We start from the raw sequence: 18,306 nt of genomic DNA on the forward strand, positions 1-18,306 counted from the left end.
TGATGACGTCAGAGCCGAACTGCCTGCCGGGGCTTGTAGTTTGCGCTGCCGCTCCCAGTCTAGTGGCACTTGTTCCGCATATTACACAGCAAGCTCTTAGTTCTCTGTGGGTTTTGTTACACACAGATAATGGTGTAGTCAGAGTTGTGACCCAGCTGTTTGCAACACTGCCAGTAAAATATAGTTTACCCTTTCAACCCCTTTAACACTAGTGGTCACTGGGTTTTACAGGGTTAAAAAAAAAGGTTGACGTATGGTGTCTGACAGTCCCCGGACATTCTGCTGGCTGCAGTATTTCACCCTCCTCATTTTGCAATAGCCTGTGACCATGTCTCCCAACTTTGACAATGAGGGACAACCACAAGTGACAGTTTTAAAATAATAAGTCTCTGACTCTGCCTAATGCATATATATATATATATATATATATATATATATATATATATACACACACCCAATCCCGTCCAGTCCCTTTAATACCCTCACACAGAAATTGTACATACATTGTGCCCCCTCATAGTAGTTATGCCCACATTGTTCGCCCCTTTTAGTAGTTATGCCCACATTGTGCCCCCTTTCAGTAGTTATGCCCACATTTTACCCCCCTTTCAGTTGTTATGCCCACATTGTGCCCCCTTTCAGTATTTATGCCCATATTGTGCCCCCTCATAGTAGTTATGTCCACATTGTGCCCCCTTTCAGTATTTATGCCCATATTGTGCCCCCTCATAGTAGTTATGCCCACATTGTGCCCCCTTTCAGTAGTTATGCCCACATTGTGCCCCCTTTCAGTAGTTATGCCCACATTGTGCCCCCTTTTGGTAGTTATGCCCCCTTATGATTGGAGCACGTCCTACACTCCCCACCAGACACAATGCGGTCACACACACATCATGACTACTGGGCTGTGTAGGAGGAGGAGCACCATGCTGATTCCCGGGCCTGCACGCTCCTCCTACACAGCCCAGCAGCCCGATGTGTGACCTCATAGTCCTGCTGGGGAGCATCGGCGGCTGAGTTGAATGGCGAAGCAAAAACTCTCTACTTCCCCATTGCAAACAACTGCCTCTGCCGTCCTAAGGAGGGGCTCTGAGGGAAGCAGACAAGCCATACAGGGGCTTATTTTCAGTCTGTTCACGTGAGTAATATATGCACCATTTTTTTGGGTGATTGGCAAGGATTTGCCACAGTATTATGTGTATAATGATGATGGTCACTTTTTGTATAATGTTTTCATAACAGAAGCTTATTGAGCAATCCAACCACATCTTTGTGTTGTGCTGTCATTGGATCATCCGTGCGATTTCCGTATGTCCATTTTGCTAACAGATAGCACATGCCCTATTCTTGGCTGCAAAATGCGGACCACGTAGCCCTTGAAGTCAGCGGGTCCGCCAAAAAAAAAAAAAAAAGGATGCAACACAGACATCATTTAGACATTACCCATATTTTGCGGATCCTCATTTGGCGGACCACAAAATACATAAGGTTGTGTGCATGAGGTCTTAAAGGGGAACTACTCTAAAATACATATGCTATCCGGTACAGGAGAATGTTCAGATTAGCCATCGCTTCCCCGGGCAGGTTTGCTGCGTGCTGGGGACAAGTACCTGGAGTCAGACCTGATTCTACAGCGGCTATAATCTTATTGGGGATGTCTCTGTTGTCAGTCCCGTTAGCTTCAAGAACAGATAATAATGGGTCAGGATTAGAGTTGAGCGGACACCTGGATGTTCGGGTTCGAGAAGATCGGCCAAACTTCCCGGAAATGTTCGGGTTCGGGATCCGAACCCGATCCGAAATTCGTCCCGAACCCGAACCCCATTGAAGTCAATGGGGACCCGAACTTTTCGGCACTAAAAAGGCTGTAAAACAGCCCAGGAAAGGGCTAGAGGGCTGCAAAAGGCAGCAACATGTAGGTAAATCCCATGCAAACAAATGTGGATAGGGAAATGAATAAAAATAAAAATAAAATAAAATAAAAATTAACCAATATCAATTGGAGAGAGGTCCCATAGCAGAGAATCTGGCTTCACGTCACCCACCACTGGAACAGTCCATTCTCAGATATTTAGGCCCCGGCACCCAGGCAGAGGAGAGAGGTCCCGTAACAGAGAATCTGGCTTCATGTCAGCAGAGAATCAGTCTGCATGTCATAGCAGAGAATCAGGCTTCACGTCAGCCACCACTGCAACAGTCCATTGTCAGATATTTAGACCCAGCACCCAGGCAGAGGAGAGAGGTCCCGTAACAGAGAATCTGTCTTCATGTCAGCAGAGTATCAGTCTGCATGTCATAGCAGAGAATGAGGCTTCACGTCACCCAACATTGGAACAGTCCATTGGCATATATTTAGGCCCCGGCACCCAGACAGAGGAGAGGTTCATTCAACTTTGGGTAGCCTCGCAATATAATGGCAAAATGAAAATAAAAATAGGATTGAATGAGGAAGTGCCCTGGAGTACAATAATATATGGTTAAGGGGAGGTAGTTAATGTCTAATCTGGACAAGGGACGGACAGGTCCTGTGGGATCCATGCCTGGTTCATTTTTATGAACGTCAGCTTGTCCACATTGGCTGTAGACAGGCGGCTGCGTTTGTCTGTAATGACGCCCCCTGCGGTGCTGAATACACGTTCAGACAAAACGCTGGCCGCCGGGCAGGCCAGCACCTCCAAGGCATAAAAGGCTAGCTCTGGCCACGTGGACAATTTAGAGACCCAGAAGTTGAATGGGGCCGAACCATCAGACAGTACGTGGAGGGGTGTGCACACGTACTGTTCCACCATGTTAGTGAAATGTTGCCTCCTGCTAACACGTTGCGTATCAGGTGGTGGTGCAGTTAGCTGTGGCGTGTTGACAAAACTTTTCCACATCTCTGCCATGCTAACCCTGCCCTCAGAGGAGCTGGCCGTGACACAGCTGCCTTGGCGACCTCTTGCTCCTCCTCTGCCTTGGCCTTGGGCTTCCACTTGTTCCCCTGTGACATTTGGGAATGCTCTCAGTAGCGCGTCTACCAACGTGCGCTTGTACTCGCGCATCTTCCTATCACGCTCCAGTGCAGGAAGTAAGGTGGGCACATTGTCTTTGTAGCGTGGATCCAGCAGGGTGGCAACCCAGTAGTCCGCACAGGTTAAAATGTGGGCAACTCTGCTGTCGTTGCGCAGGCACTGCAGCATGTAGTCGCTCATGTGTGCCAGGCTGCCCAGGGGTAAGGACAAGCTGTCCTCTGTGGGAGGCGTATCGTCATCGTCCTGCCTTTCCCCCCAGCCACGCACCAGTGATGGGCCCGAGCTGCGTTGGGTGCCACCCCGCTGTGACCATGCTTCATCCTCATCCTCCTCCACCTCCTCCTCATCCTCGTCCTCCTCGTCCTCCAGTAGTGGGCCCTGACCTGGTCATGCAGGTTGTGCTAAGGTTCAGAACGTTAATGCCTCGCTTCAGGCTCTGATGGCACAGCGTGCAAACCACTCGGGTCTTGTCGTCAGCACATTGTTTGAAGAAGTGCCATGCCAGGGAACTCCTTGAAGCTGCCTTTGGGGTGCTCGGTCCCAGATGGCAGCGGTCAGTAGCAGGCGGAGTCTCTTGGCGGCGGGTGTTCTGCTTTTGCCCACTGCTCCCTCTTTTGCTACGCTGTTGGCTCGGTCTCACCACTGCCTCTTCCTCCGAACTGTGAAAGTCAGTGGCACGACCTTCATTCCATGTGGGGTCTAGGACCTCATCGTCCCCTGCATCGTCTTCCACCCAGTCTTGATCCCTGACCTCCTGTTCAGTCTGCACACTGCAGAAAGACGCAGCAGTTGGCACCTGTGTTTCGTCATCATCAGAGACATGCTGAGGTGGTATTCCCATGTCCTCATCATCAGGAAAACATAAGTGGTTGTGCGTCAGTGCATTCTATGTCTTCCACCGCTGGGGAAGGGCTAGGTGGATGCCCTTGGGAAACCCTGCCAGCGGAGTCTTCAAACAGCATAAGAGACTGCTGCATAACTTGAGGCTCAGACAGTTTCCCTGGTATGCATGGGGGTGATGTGACAGACTGATGGGGTTGGTTTTCAGGCGCCATCTGTGCGCTTTCTGCAGAAGACTGGGTGGGAGATAATGTGAACGTGCTGGATTCACTGTCGGCCACCCAATTGACTAATGCCTGTACCTGCTCAGGCCTTACCATCCTTAGAACGGCATTGGGCCCCACCATATATCGCTGTAAATTCTGGCGGCTACTGGGACCTGAGGTAGTTGGTACACTAGGACGTGTGGATGTGGCAGAACGGCCACGTCCTCTCCCAGCACCAGAGGGTCCACTAACACCACCACGACCATGTCCACGTCCGCGTCCCTTACTAGATGTTTTCCTCATTGTTATCGTTCACCACAACAACAAAAATATTATTTGGCCCAATGTATTGAATTCAAATTCAGGCCTTTTTTTACAGACACCTAACACTATCTGGCTATCTATTTAGGTACCGTATTACACTAATACAGGCACAGCAGTAACCACAGATTTAGCTGACTATGAATTTGAGGCCTAGTATTTAGGCGCTGGGTGACAGGTATACGTTTTACAGACAGAATTAGACTGGGATATGCACAGTAGCGTGTGTGTGAAGTTATTGAGAATGACCCTATCAGCACCTTGATTCTGATATACCCTTTTAGGGATGTATTTAAAGTAGGCCTGATACAGCAGAAACCACTAAATTAGGAAATTGCTAAATTGGGAATTGTATTTCAACCCAGAACAAAAAATGTGCTTTGATGGACACTAAATAACTTGCCCAGCCACACCAGTAACAACAGATTTAGCTGGATATAAACTTGAGGCCTAGTATTTAGGCGCTGGGTGACAGGTATACGTTTACTGACAGAATTAGACTGGAATATGGCCAAAAAATAACCACACTATTGCTGGTTAAATGCACTTGGTGTGACAGCTTGACCAACCACACTACTGAGGGTTAAATGCACTTGGTGACAGGCTCAGCTTGCCCCTGATGTAGTATATGGCCAAAAAATGAACAGACTATTGCTGGTTAAATGCACTTGGTGTGACAGCTTCACCCTGATGTAGGCTTTAGCCAAAAACCAACCACACCATTGAGGGTTAAATGCACTTGGTCGCAGCTTGTGCTGGCGCAACACAAGACACAAAATGGCCGCCGATCACCCCAGAAAAAAGTGACTGACAAACGTTCTGGGCTGCCTAAAAACAGTGAGCAATTCAATAGCAGCAGTTCAATCATCCACAGCTGCAGATCGATCAATGGATGGAGTCTTTTGGAGGAGTTAATCTGCCTAATCTCGCCCTACTGTCGCAGCCGCAACCTCTCCCTACGCTAATCAGAGCAGAGTGACGGGCGGCGCTACGTGACTCCAGCTTAAATAGAGGCTGGGTCACATGGTGCTCTGGCCAATCACAGCCATGCCAATAGTAGGCATGGCTGTGACGGCCTCTTGGGGCAAGTAGTATGACGCTTGTTGATTGGCTGCTTTGCAGCCTTTCAAAAAGCGCCAAGAAAGCGACGAACACCGAACCCGAACCCGGACTTTTACGAAAATGTCCGGGTTCGGGTCCGTTCATCCCTAGTCAGGATGAATCTGTCTGCTTTGTATCCTGTAAAAGAAAATGGAAGCCACACTCTCTGTCTGAACAGAGCCTTAGAGACTGTCAGGCTTACATTCCCCACCGACTACTAATATCATGTAAATTATAGTCTGAATATTGTAGTCTGCTTCATTATTCTTTCTTGTAAAAAATAAAAAAATGCCCTTCATTTGTCGTATGTCTGCACCACTGGAGGGGGCACTTAACCCCTTAGTGACCAGCATGTTTTGGCCTCACTGACCAAGAGTTTTTCTTCCTTTTTTTGATCGTCACGTTGCAAGAGCTATAACTTTTTTATTTTTGCCATCTACTTAGCTTTGAGAGGGCTTCTTTTTTGCGGGACAAGTTGTAGTTTTTAATGGCGCCATTTTGGGCTACACATAACTTTCTGATGGGGAGATGGGAAAACCAGCAGTACTGCCATTGCGTTTTTACGTTATAAATTTTATGGCGTTCATTTTTTAGTATAAATAACATAATAGTTTTATTCTCTGGGTCACTACTATTACAGTGATACCAAATACATATAGTTTTTTTTTCCATTTGACTTTTTTCAATAAAACCCCTTTTTTTTTTTAAAGAAAAAAATGTTTTTGCATTGCCGCTTCCCAAGACCCATAACCAAAGTAAATGGCGCTTTTTGATTGCTTGTTATTAAGTATTTTTCAGTCGCAACTAAAAATAAATGAGCAATTCTGTTTTTTTTTTTTCGTTTTTTTTTTTTTTTTTACGGCATTTACCGTAGGGGATAATTTACATGATATTTATGTAGTCTGGGTCATTATGGACGTGGCAATACCAAACATATGGGTAAAAAAAAGCGTATTTTCAATGAAAAAAAAGGGTCATTTTTTTAATGGGATTTTTTAATTGAATATATGTTTGTTTTTTTACTTTTTTTAGCCACTTAATAGTCCCACAAGAGGACTATAACAAACAACATTCTGATTGATTTAAAAATGCAATGCATTATCCCTATAGTCCATTGCATTTTAATATCAGTGCTATTCTGACATTGACCAGCAGGCTACGCCAGAGAGGCGCAGCCTGCTGGAAATTACTAGCGCTTATACTAGGCCGCTGTAGAAAAGCGGCGGCCCAGCCTAAGGCCTCTTAGTGACCTCTGTAAAAAGGCATATGGGTGGTCACTAAGGGGTTAATTAAGGAGTGAGTTAAAAAAAGAGAAGCAGCATCTTTCTTTTTATGATCCACTGGTGATTTTGGCTTTCAAAACTGCATCAAGAAACCTGACCGTGTGTCCATAGACCCCAGTGACCAACAGACCTTCCATGCTGTGGTAAAAGAAGCGATGACACCAGTGTGAACAGAGTCTTAGATAACAAGGAAAATAATTATCACATAGTTCCATGGGCCTCCTTTGCACATATGTTCTGTTTTGCCCTCACATACCCACCATGCCACTGTAATAACAGCCAGAGTAGTGCTAATAGTAGTACCAAAGTGTCTCCATTAACAGTGCCAGAGCGCCTCAATACAAAGTGTTAGCCAGTAGCCTCCTCCTCCCTTGACCATCATACCTTAAAGGGGTTGTCCAGGTTATTTTTATTGATGACCTGTCATCAGGATAGGTCATCAATATCAGATCGGCGGGGGTCCTGAGGATAGGTCATCTCAAACATATGCGACAATGTCTGATAGGTGCAGGTCCCACCTCTGGAACCTGCACCTATCTCTAGAACGGAGTCTGCAAAGTGAAGGAGAGCGGACCGCACATAGCATTCTCGGCTATTTTTGGAAGTCCCATAGAAATGAATGGGATGTGCACCGCACAAGCGCAACCACCGCTTCATTCTCTTCTATGGGGTGACACAAATAGCTAAGATAACGCTCAGCTATTTTCAGCACTCCCATAGAAATGAATAGAGGGCAACTGCGCATGCGCTGTCCTCTCTCATTCTTTGTGGGCTCTCTTTTAGACATAGGTGTGGATTCCCAGAGACTGATGGCATATCCTAGTGAGACTTTAACCTTTGATACTTTGTGCTGGAATATGGCAGGACTGAGGGCCTTGACAACTACACGGCACACCATGAATGAGTTTGTGGGGTGTCGATCAGAATAAGGCCTCATGCACACGACCATTCCGTTTTTTTACGGTCCTCAGATTGCGGATCCGCAAAGCACGGAAGCCGCCCGTGTGCCTTCCACAATTTGCAGAACGGAACAGGCGGCCCATTGTAGAAATGTCTATTCTTGTCCGCAAAACGGGCAAGAATAGGACACGTTATAATTTTTTTGCGGGGCCACGGAACGGAGCAACGGTTGCTGACTGCACACAGAGTGCTGACCGCATCTTTTGCTGCCCCATTGAAGTGAATGGGTCTGCATCCGAGCCGCAATAACTGCGGCTCGGATGCGGACCAGAACAACGGTCGTGTGCATGAGGCCTAAGTCGAATCTTCTGGAACTAGTGAGCGGGGCCAGCCCACACCCTAAGCTCCAGAGAGGACTGGGCCAGGATTGTTAACCCTGGCTATGTTTAAAGGGGGTTGTCCGCTTTATTTATACAGTTATGGCCCGTGGTAGTGGAATCCATAACGGAATTCTTAGATAACCCAAACCTTGTACACCGAAAACACAAATTTGCTCATCCTTAGTCAGGAGAGTCCAAACTGAATAAAAAGAAAGAAAAAGCATGGGGGAGATATACATGAGGTAAGCAACTACATGAGCCTATCTGTTAAAAAAAACATTGTAGAACCCCTTTAAATGCAATGCCATGCACCAAGAAAATGCACAAAAATTTGGGCATATTTTCAGATGACAACTGTGTATACAGTAGTGTAACTAGACAATCTATTTGTGCACCAGATTTGTCATCCAGTCACATCCATCAGCCACCGCGGAAGACTGTCTGTCTAACCTACCCTGTCTTACTTTTAGACCAGAGTAAATCTCCCCCGTTATGTTTTATTGTCTTCCTATAAGGGCTCATGCACACGAATGTATTTTCTTTCCGCTTCCATTCCGTTGTTTTTGCGGACCGTATGCGGAACCATTCACTTCAATGGGTCCACAAAAACAACGGAAGTTACTCCGTGTGCATTCCGTTTCCGTATTTCAGTTCCGCAAAAAAGTAATGCATGTCCTATTATTGTCTTCAAATCACGGTCCGAGGCCCCATTCAAGTCAATGGGTCCTCAAAAAATACGGAACGCACATGGAACACATCCGTATGTCATCCGTATTTTGCGGATCCATACTGTAGAAATGCTATGCCCAGCCCATATTGCTCATGTGTTTGGTGATTAATAAGTTACTGTTTTCGTGTCCGATCCACAAAAAACGGATCAAATACGGAAACCATCCGGATATGTTTTGTGCAATAACGGAAGAGGACTTAAATCATCAAAAAAAACAACTCAGATACGGAACAGATCTGTGAAAAACGGACCGCCCTAAGGGTTCATGCACACGACCGTATGTATTTTGCGGTCGGCAAAACAAGGATTGGCAAAAAATATGGATGACGTCGGTGTGCATTCCGTATTTTACAGAACAGAACAGCTGGCCCCTAATAGAACAGTACTATCCTTGTCCGTAATGCAGACAATAACAGGACATGTTCTATTTTTTTGCGGAACGGAAATTCAGACACACGGAAACAGAATGCACACGGAGTAACTTCTGTTTTTTTGCGGACCCATTGAAATAAATGGTTCCGCATAAGGTCTGCAAAAAAAACGGAACGGACATGGAAAGAAAATAAGGTCGTGTGCATGAGTCCTAAATATACAAATAAACACAAAAATGACATAACAGCCATGAGGATAGACCAACTCAAAAACATCTCAGAATATTTATTATTTCATTATTATACAGCAGACATGATAGACCCCAAAAAATAACTTAGAAAGAACTTGTCATCAATATTCTTATAATTCAAAAAGTTTTAAACACATATTTAAATATTCTTTGTTAGTTAAAGAACATTCATTCTGAAAAATGACTTTTGGAAATAACATTGGTAAAACAGGCAATAAAGAGGTTTTCCTAGTCCAGGGACTGCCAACCTGACGCTCTCCAGCTGTTGCAAAACTACAACTCCCAGCATGCCTACACTGCCTGGAACTACTAGCCTACTACGGGGATGGTGGGAGTTGTAGTTTTACAACAGCTGGAGAGCCGCAGGTTGGCCATCCCAGATCTAGATCTTTTATTGATGACTGTCCTCTGGATAGGTCATCAGTATCTGATCGGTGGGGGCCCGACACCCGGGACCCCCCTAATCAGCTGTATGAGAAGGCACCAGCACTAGCGGTTTTCCATAGGTCAGTAACGACACGTTCATTGGTCATTGAAGTGAGCGTGACTGACCAAGCACAGCAGTCATGCAATGTAGGCGCCGTGCTTGCTGAGCTGAGAGAAGGCCCCATCCCTGCGAGTGTCAGACCCCCACTGATCAGATACATAAAGATCTTGGAAAACCCTTTTTAAGGGATTGTCCGAGTTAAATAACAACTTGGGCTGCAAAAATACCACAAGAATTAATATCCCTGCTGCTTCTAGCATTGTGCTCCCGGCCACACAGGTGACGTGCAGCCAATCACTGGCCTCAGCAGTACATGAGACATCACTGCTGAGGCCAGTGATTGGCTGCGACCTGTGTGCACAGAATGTCACCGCTTCAGCAACAGGAAGGCCTGGAGCGAAGCAGAGAAGAAAGGGGGTAAGTATCAATTCTTTTGTTATGTGACACCAGACAACCCCTTTAAGGAGTTGCCCCAAAATAACAGCTTATCAACTATCCAAATGGGGGTCTGACCACTGGGACCTCCACGTATCATGACAACGGGGGTCCCGTGTCCATCATCTTAATGGAACAGCGGATGAACATGAGGGATTGCCTGGTACAGTATCTCCAGCAGTCCCATAGAGTTTTACTGCCTCTTCATCCAAACGGGGGATGTGAGATCCCGTTTCATGTGATCGGTGGACGTCGCAGCAGTCGGATTCCCACCGATCAGATGCTTATCCTGTGGACAGGTGATAAGTTACCATTCTGGGGCAACCCCTTTAAATATTGGTCAACATTTTTTTCCCCTGGTACGGATATATTGCTTTATGTATTCATGTACCGATTGAATTGGTCAATGAGAGTTTTTATTTTTTTTACAATCGCTTTAATATAAATACTATGAAAATAATTAAATATTTGAAAAACCAAAACTGTTCTCCAGGAACAAGAAATATTCGTCATATCTGGAATATTATTTCCATGGCAATTTTACATTTTTTATTTCTTTATATTAACTATGTCATTAAAATTTATGATAGGTTCCTTTTTCATAAAATACAATTTTTCTCAAGACTTGTATAATAACCATAATGTAAGGTTATAGAATTATAGTCGTCACTGTCGTCGCCTTTCAGAAAAATTTGATTAATAAGTAATAATTTTTCCCAAACACTTGGAACAGGTAAGTGACTTCGCTAATGAATAAATATGACTGTTCCGCATGAATTTAATGCGTACTTGTGGATAATAACTAATAATTACCTCCACGTGTCATTTTACACTTTACCACCGTATAATTGTTCTGTCTAATATTAGGGCTCATGCAGGACAACTCGAAATCTATTATTATATATTACATATGCAATTAGCCCTCATTTCTAATTCCTGATCATCGTTTTTTTTCTTTCAGCATAGGTTTGCCGGAAATCCAAAAATATATTAGAACCCATTACTTTAAAGTGAATCTCTACCTTTACCCTGGGTTCACACCTAAGCGTTCCTCAAACACGCGTTTTACGCGCGTTTTTGTTGCGCGTTTTTATGCGCGTTTTTTGTAATAGTAAACGCGCGTTTGACGCGCGTTTGTGTCATTGACTGCAGTGTCCTATGGCCACAAACGCGCGTCAAAACGCCCCAAAGAAGCTCAAGTACTTGTTTGAGCGTCGGGCGTTTTACAGCGCGTTCGTACGCGCTGTAAAACGCCCAGGTGTGAACCCTTCCCATAGGGAAGCATTGGTTTTCATGTCTTAAGCGTTTTACAGCGCGTTTGAACGCGCTGTAAAACGCTCAGGTGTGAACCCAGGGTTAAGGGCTCGTTCACACGAACGTTTTTTTTGCGTTCCGTATACGGGCCGTTTTTTGCGTTCCATATACGGTCTGTATACAGAACCATTCATTTCAATGGTTCCGCAAAAAATGTACTTCGTATGCATTCCGTTTCTGTATTTCCGTTCCGTTGAAAGATAGAACATGTCCAATTGTTGCCCACAAATCATGTTCCATGGCTCCATTCAAGTCAATGGGTCCGCAAAAAAAAAAAAAAACGGAACACATACGAAAATGAAATGCATCCATATGTCTTCCGTATTCGTTCCGTTTTTGCGGAACCATCTATTGAAAATGTTATGCCCAGCCCAATTTTTTATATGTAATTACTGTATATTCCAATACGGAAAAACGCAACAGAAACACAAAGGAAACAAAAAACGGATCCGTGAAAAACAGACTGCAAAACACTAAAAAAGCCATACGGTCGTGTGAAAGAGGCCTAATGCCCCATTCACATGTCCGCAAAAGGGTCCGCACCCTTTCCGTAATTTTGCGGAACGGGTGCGGACCCATTCATTCTCTATGGGCCCGGACGTGAAGCGGAGAGCACACTATGTGCTCTCCGCTTCCGCATTTGCAAAGCGTGGCCCTGAACTTCCGGTCCACAGCTCCGCAAGAGATAGAACATGTCCTATTCTTGTCCGCAGCTGCCAACAAGAATAGGCATTTCTATAGGGGGTGCCGGCCGGGTGTGTTGCGGATCTGCAATTTGCGGGTCCGCAACACACCACGGACGTGTGAATGGACCCTAAAGGGGTATTCCCATTTCATAAAGCGATGGCATATCACTAGGATTTGCTGCCACTTTATGATCGGTGCGGGTCCAACTGATCCTGAGATTTGAAGGCGCTGCACTGCTGATTCAATACTGCACCCCTTTCCCTGCACAGCGGCGCCCCAACCACCCGATGCAGGAGAACTGAGGTACAGCTCCATCCAAGTGAATGGGGACGGTTGCAGATCTTTGCAAAGCAAGGGGGCCGAAAACAACGAAAGGGGAATGAGGCACTAAAGCAGCGCTGTGGCCTCTTCAGGATTGTGGGGTCCCAGGGTTCGGCCTCAATGGATGGCATCCTAATGATATCACTTTATCAGATGGGATCCATTTCTGCCACGTGCATGGACCAGAGGGCGCTATGTGCGCTGCTGTATATGTTGTATCCATGCGGACCCTTATTCTCTCCCAGATCCCACTAAAAATCAACAGCTAGATTGTAACTAAGTCTGTGTAAAACCAGAGGCGTGGACCCATAAAACTCTTTAGACTTCGTATTACTGATCCATACCACTCAGGTTACGACCACCCTACAATCCAGCAGTGGTGGTCGTGCTTGCTCACTATAGGAAAAAGCCCTGGCCTCTCTGGTGGCCGGCGCATAGGCTCGCATGCGCAGCAACTCCCGTCACATCTGTGCTGCAGCGGTGGTCATAACCCCTGGATATGAGCAGTGTATAAAATAAATCAAGCCAGCAAAGGAGGCAATATGGACAATCACAATAATTGATCAAAACTAGATACGATATCAGCTTTCAGTATGTATGCTACCTATAGAATATTATATTCCTCTTTGTCTTGTATGACCTGGGGTATACACAGGGCGTACATTCCCGCAGCGATAATCTGATGGCTTTGAATGGATGTTTCAATAATTAACCTACTTAGTACATTCGTAGGAATATACGGCTCAAGCTTCCCAGAATGAATACCAGTAATACTTCACATACAACACACAGCAGTAATGTAGCAGTAATCGCGTAAGCAATTATTGAATATAATGTATGGAGAGAAGCTTACGCCGCGGTTCTTATGTGTTATTATCGAAGTAATAAAGTCACGAGAATAATCATTTATTCAGTAATAATCGGATTATCACGTGTATATCTCTAGGCAATAAAGTGCCTCTGAACATGTGCATGTGGGCTGTCGTGTATTATCCCCACCTCAGGCCTCGTTCACATTTCCGTTTTTCACTGACGTGCGCTGTCCGCATTTTATGCAGACAGCACACGTACCCATTGATTTAAATGTGTCTGTTCACAATTCAGTATATTTTTACTGACCCATGTGGGTCACGGAGACATGCACTACTTTGATCCGTGATATAGACCAAGCACGCCCATTGAAGTCTATGGGTCCGTGAAAATCACTGACACACATCCGTGTTGTGTCCGTGTTGCTTCTGTTTTTCACTGAAGACTAATAGGAGATTCTTTGGAAATTAATTTTCAGCTGAGCAACGTCAGTGAATTACGGATGACACACAAATGGTAAAAACGGATACACGGACCAACCACGGATCCTCCACGAACATCTTCACGGATGAAACACGTAAGCTTTTTTTCACGGACGTGACACTGACACGGAAATGTGAACGGGACCTCAGTATAGAAAAGCCTTTCCCTTTTGGACCAGTCTATTGCAGCTGAAGCAGATTGATCCCTTTCCGTTAACTGAGATGCATCACGCATTTTCCGATAGTTTTGGTACTAAGTTGCACCCAGGCACCGAACTGCCAGGGAACACCTCTTATATGGGTGCTGGATCCAATTCATCAGAGCTATGTTTACTTATATGTGCCTACAGGTGGCCCTGGGAGAACATTTAGGCCTCGTTCACATTTCCGTGTCAGTGTCACGTCCGTGAAAAAAAAGCAAACGTGTTTCACCTGTGAAGATGTCCGTGAAGGATCCGTGGTTGGTCCGTGTGTCCGTTTTTACCATCCATGTGTCATCCGTAATTCACGGAAGTTGCTCAGCTGAAAATCAATTTTCCAAAAATCTCCTATTAGTCTTCAGTGAAAACCGGATACAACACGGACGCCATCCACATTGTGTCAGTGATTTTCACAGACCCGTAGACTTCAATGAGCGTGCTTGGTCTCCATGATTTTTTTACTGACCCATGGTCAGTAATATAATACTGAAATGTGAACAGACACATTTAAATCAATGTACGCGTGGAAAATGCGGAGAGCACACGTCAGTGAAAAACGGAAATGTGAAGGAGGCCTTACATGTGAAATCACTAAAAAGTGTTTTATTTATATGCAAATGAGGGGTATTTATATTTTAGTTTTGCTCACAGAGTTTTGTGGGAAAGACAAGAAGGAGGCAGCGGAGGGCGCTAGATATAGTAGGAGCGCACCGCAATGTTCCGCTTTACTTTGGAACAGTATTTGGACACCTCTGCACCTTTTTTTTTTTTTTTTTAAGTGCATTGCATGTATTATGTGACCTTTTGGGGATTGGTTTTAATCATTTTTAACTGGTTTGATTTTGCAGCTGTGTTACAATACATTGCAAGCTGCCTGTTTTTTTTTCTGTGCCAATCCCCACAGCTGGGTTTCCATGTTCATTTAGTCTCCAGCGGATAAGATGTGATCAGAATTAAATTTAGATAAATATTCAGAAGAAGGCAAGAGATTGTGCCGACAGGGAGCCTGGCTGTTGGGTTTGACATGGAAAGGAATCACGCAGCTTGCAATGTATTGTAATGCATGCAAGCTGTAGAAGGAAAAAACGGTAAAAAATGCTTAAAAAAAAAAAGACTGAATTTTTTTTTTCTCCACGTAATACATGCAATAAGTAAAAAAAGAAAAAGATGCAAAGCCTTTAAGATGGGACCTGCTCGTCGGGTGTCAGAAAGCCTCTGCCTACACCCAGGGGTGCACCTAGCCTTTCTATTGCCTGAGGCAAAAACTGATACAGCGCCCCCCCCCCCCCTCCCCCCCAATGCCAATGTCTTAACCTAATGGCCCTTCGGCTGCCCCCTTCTTGCCCCTACCTGGTGCTGCCTGAGGCGATCGCCTCACCTGGCCTCATTGATGGTGGTGCACCCCTACCTTCACCCCCTGAGATGTAAATCCTGTACTGAGATTAGCCTATTTTAAAAAAGCAAGACCTCCAAAATGTCAGACGCTCTACAATCAGCAAATTCATATAAGCTTTGAAGATCTGATCTCCACACACAGGCAGAGAACTGATGGCGCCGCATTATTTATACCTGCACCATCCTCTAGTAATGTATGCAGTATAACTCCTATCCGCTTCGCAACCTTCAGTCGTGTTACCGGAACGTATTTAATTCTAATTATTGGTTGTATCAGAAGATGTCCTCGGCCTTCATTTACTTAAACCAATCAGGAACACACATCATCGATATGCCATTACATAAGCACCCAGACCACTAGCAGTCCTGAGGCAGGGCGAGTAGGAACACATGCAGCAGTAAGGCGATGTGGGAACCTTGTCTCTGCCATCCCTATTATGGCACCATTAAAACACAACCACTATTGAAAGCAGCGTGATACCACCTATTGGACCCAAGGTTTCTTATCTTCTTTTGGTCTACGCGTCTATATACATAACTATATTAATATTATTTATTGGTTCGGTTTTTATCTCCGCTATAATAAGGTAGGCCCTTTAGTTGGTCGGTTGTTTGACAGCAGCAGCTGGCTCCCCATGTGTTTGTTTTTCGATTCTTCTTGGGCAGAGAGAAGAGCTGGCGCAGAGAGGTGGTGGGCGACCACTTTTTGCTGTTGGGTTGTGTTTATGTAGCTGGCAATCAGCAGCGTTATCTCCAAAATCTAAAACACAAAAGAACATTAAAAATGATATATTTGTCCCAATTATGCAAACCCCTCCTGCCCCAAAATATGTAACTGCTATTATTTTTTCCAGAGTAGTGAGACCCATTCATTTTTCACCTTTTATTATATTTCTATGGCAGATCATAAAAGTTCTGGAAGCAATAGACAGTGACGAGAAAGCAGAGATTGTGGACGTGGGAGATTTCTGGAGCAAATAACAAAGCCCTTCTATGCTATTGAGCAAAAAAATAAATAAAGCCCTCCTATGTTATGGAACAAAAATAAATAAATCTAAAATCAAAAACAAAAGCATCCTAAGCTATGGAGCAAACAAAAAACAAAGCTCTCCGGAGCAAAAAAAAACAAAAACATAAAAAAGCGAGAAAAAAAAGCCTCCTATGTTATGGAGCAAAAAGGCAAAAAAACAAAGCTCTCCTATGTTATGGAACAAAAATAAATAAATCTAAAATAAAAAAACAAAAGCATCCTAAGCTATGGAGCAAACAAAAAACAAAGCGCTCCGTAGCAAAAAAAAAACAAAACATAAAAAAGCGGGAAAAAAAAAGCCGTCTATGTTATGGAGCAAAAAGGCAAAAAAAAAACAACCAAAGCTCTACTATGTTATGGAGCAAAAATAAATAAATAAAAAAAAAAAAAAAGGTCTCCTATGTTATAGAGGGAAAAAAACAACAACGAAAAAACAAAGGCCTTATATGTTATGAAGCAAAAAAAACAAATAAATAAATAAAAATAAAAAAACAAAGGCCTCCTATGGAAGAAAAAGCAAAACAAAAAAAAATAACAAAGCACAAAAAGCAAATAAAATAACAAAAAAAAACAACAAAGACCTCCTATGCTATGGGGCAAAAATGCAATAAAAAACAAAGCCCTCCTATGTTATTCAGAAAAAAATTAAGAAAGAAAGGCCTCCTATGTTATGGAGCAAAACACATATATAAAAATCAAAACAAAGGCTTCCGATGCTTCAGAGCAAAAACTAAGTTGTCCTTTGCTATGGATCCAAAACAAAAATACAATGAAAAAAACAAAGCCCTTCTTGGGTTCGGACGGCTATGTCATGACTCTTCGAAGAAGGAAAAACTAAAAGTTTTTTGCTTTGTCCGTATGGGGTTAACACACCTAGTCTGTCCAGGCCCATCTACTTTACATGGTCCAACTAATGAAATTAATATAATAAGTGCCGTCTCCGTGCCGCCATCTGTTGCGCCGCCAGCAGAAAATATTGTTCAGGTGCTGCTGCTCCTGTTATTTTTAATGGTAGCAATCTAGGCTTCTCGGCAGAAAAGCTTCTCTCGTTTACGTCGCCACATTTTATTTGTGTGAGTGAAATTTGGAACCCGGTGAGAAGACCACTAGACGAACAAAAGAGCAAGCATTTTGTAATGACATCCCCCGGTCTTGTAGTTTATAATTGCTTTTTTTCCCCTCTCCGAGCTTCCAGCTAAGATAATAAACATGGCTTTGTTTAAACCGCAGGTGCTTAATTCATGCTTTTTATATCCTAGCACATAAGAGTACTTTATTCCTGAAAGCCTACCTCCGAGCGGCTGGCGTGGATTTCAGCTAATGTACCTACCTTTACTTTTGCCATGGCAAACAGAAGTTTTTCAGTTGACTTGTCCTTTGTCTGCGTGTTAACTACCAGCATAAAGTCATCCCGGTAACCTCCGAAGGTCATTAGACTCCTGTGTACGTACGTGAACAGCAACCTCTTAAGAAACAGAAGAGTGGGAGGAAAAAAAAACGATGGCAAAACATTATTTGTATTTCCAATTCAAACAACGACTGCGATGAAAGACTCCGACAAAAGCGAGGCATTTACTTAATAAAAGACTCCACCACTGCCATTTTCCCCCCGAAGGGACATATGAGCGTCACATTTGGAGCGCGTCTGATTTCAGAGCAGGTTTGTAATAAATCCATAAATAAGTCATTTAGCATTTTACTAATACACCTACAGGAAACGTTTTGTGACTGAAAAATGAAATTTTTGAGTT

The 18,306-nt window shown here is 44.2% G+C and overlaps 1 protein-coding gene across 2 annotated transcripts in view; it reads right to left on the minus strand.

Annotated features, from left to right (window-relative positions):
- Positions 1 to 14,823: 14,823 nt before the first annotated feature.
- The window catches only part of PLEKHH2 (pleckstrin homology, MyTH4 and FERM domain containing H2), a 144,345-nt gene continuing 140,862 nt past the window's right edge, over positions 14,824 to 18,306 (minus strand). For both annotated transcript variants that reach the window (XM_044290007.1, XM_044290006.1), the window contains exons 29-30: positions 17,886 to 18,020; positions 14,824 to 16,285 (exon numbers count right to left, since the gene is read on the minus strand). In XM_044290007.1, the coding sequence (XP_044145942.1) occupies positions 16,103 to 16,285; positions 17,886 to 18,020 (318 nt within the window). In that variant the 3' untranslated portion in view covers positions 14,824 to 16,102. The remainder of the gene's footprint in view (positions 16,286 to 17,885; positions 18,021 to 18,306) is intronic.

The sequence above is a fragment of the Bufo gargarizans genome, chromosome 4 (genome assembly GCF_014858855.1).
Source record: "Bufo gargarizans isolate SCDJY-AF-19 chromosome 4, ASM1485885v1, whole genome shotgun sequence".
Taxonomy (NCBI): domain Eukaryota; kingdom Metazoa; phylum Chordata; class Amphibia; order Anura; family Bufonidae; genus Bufo; species Bufo gargarizans.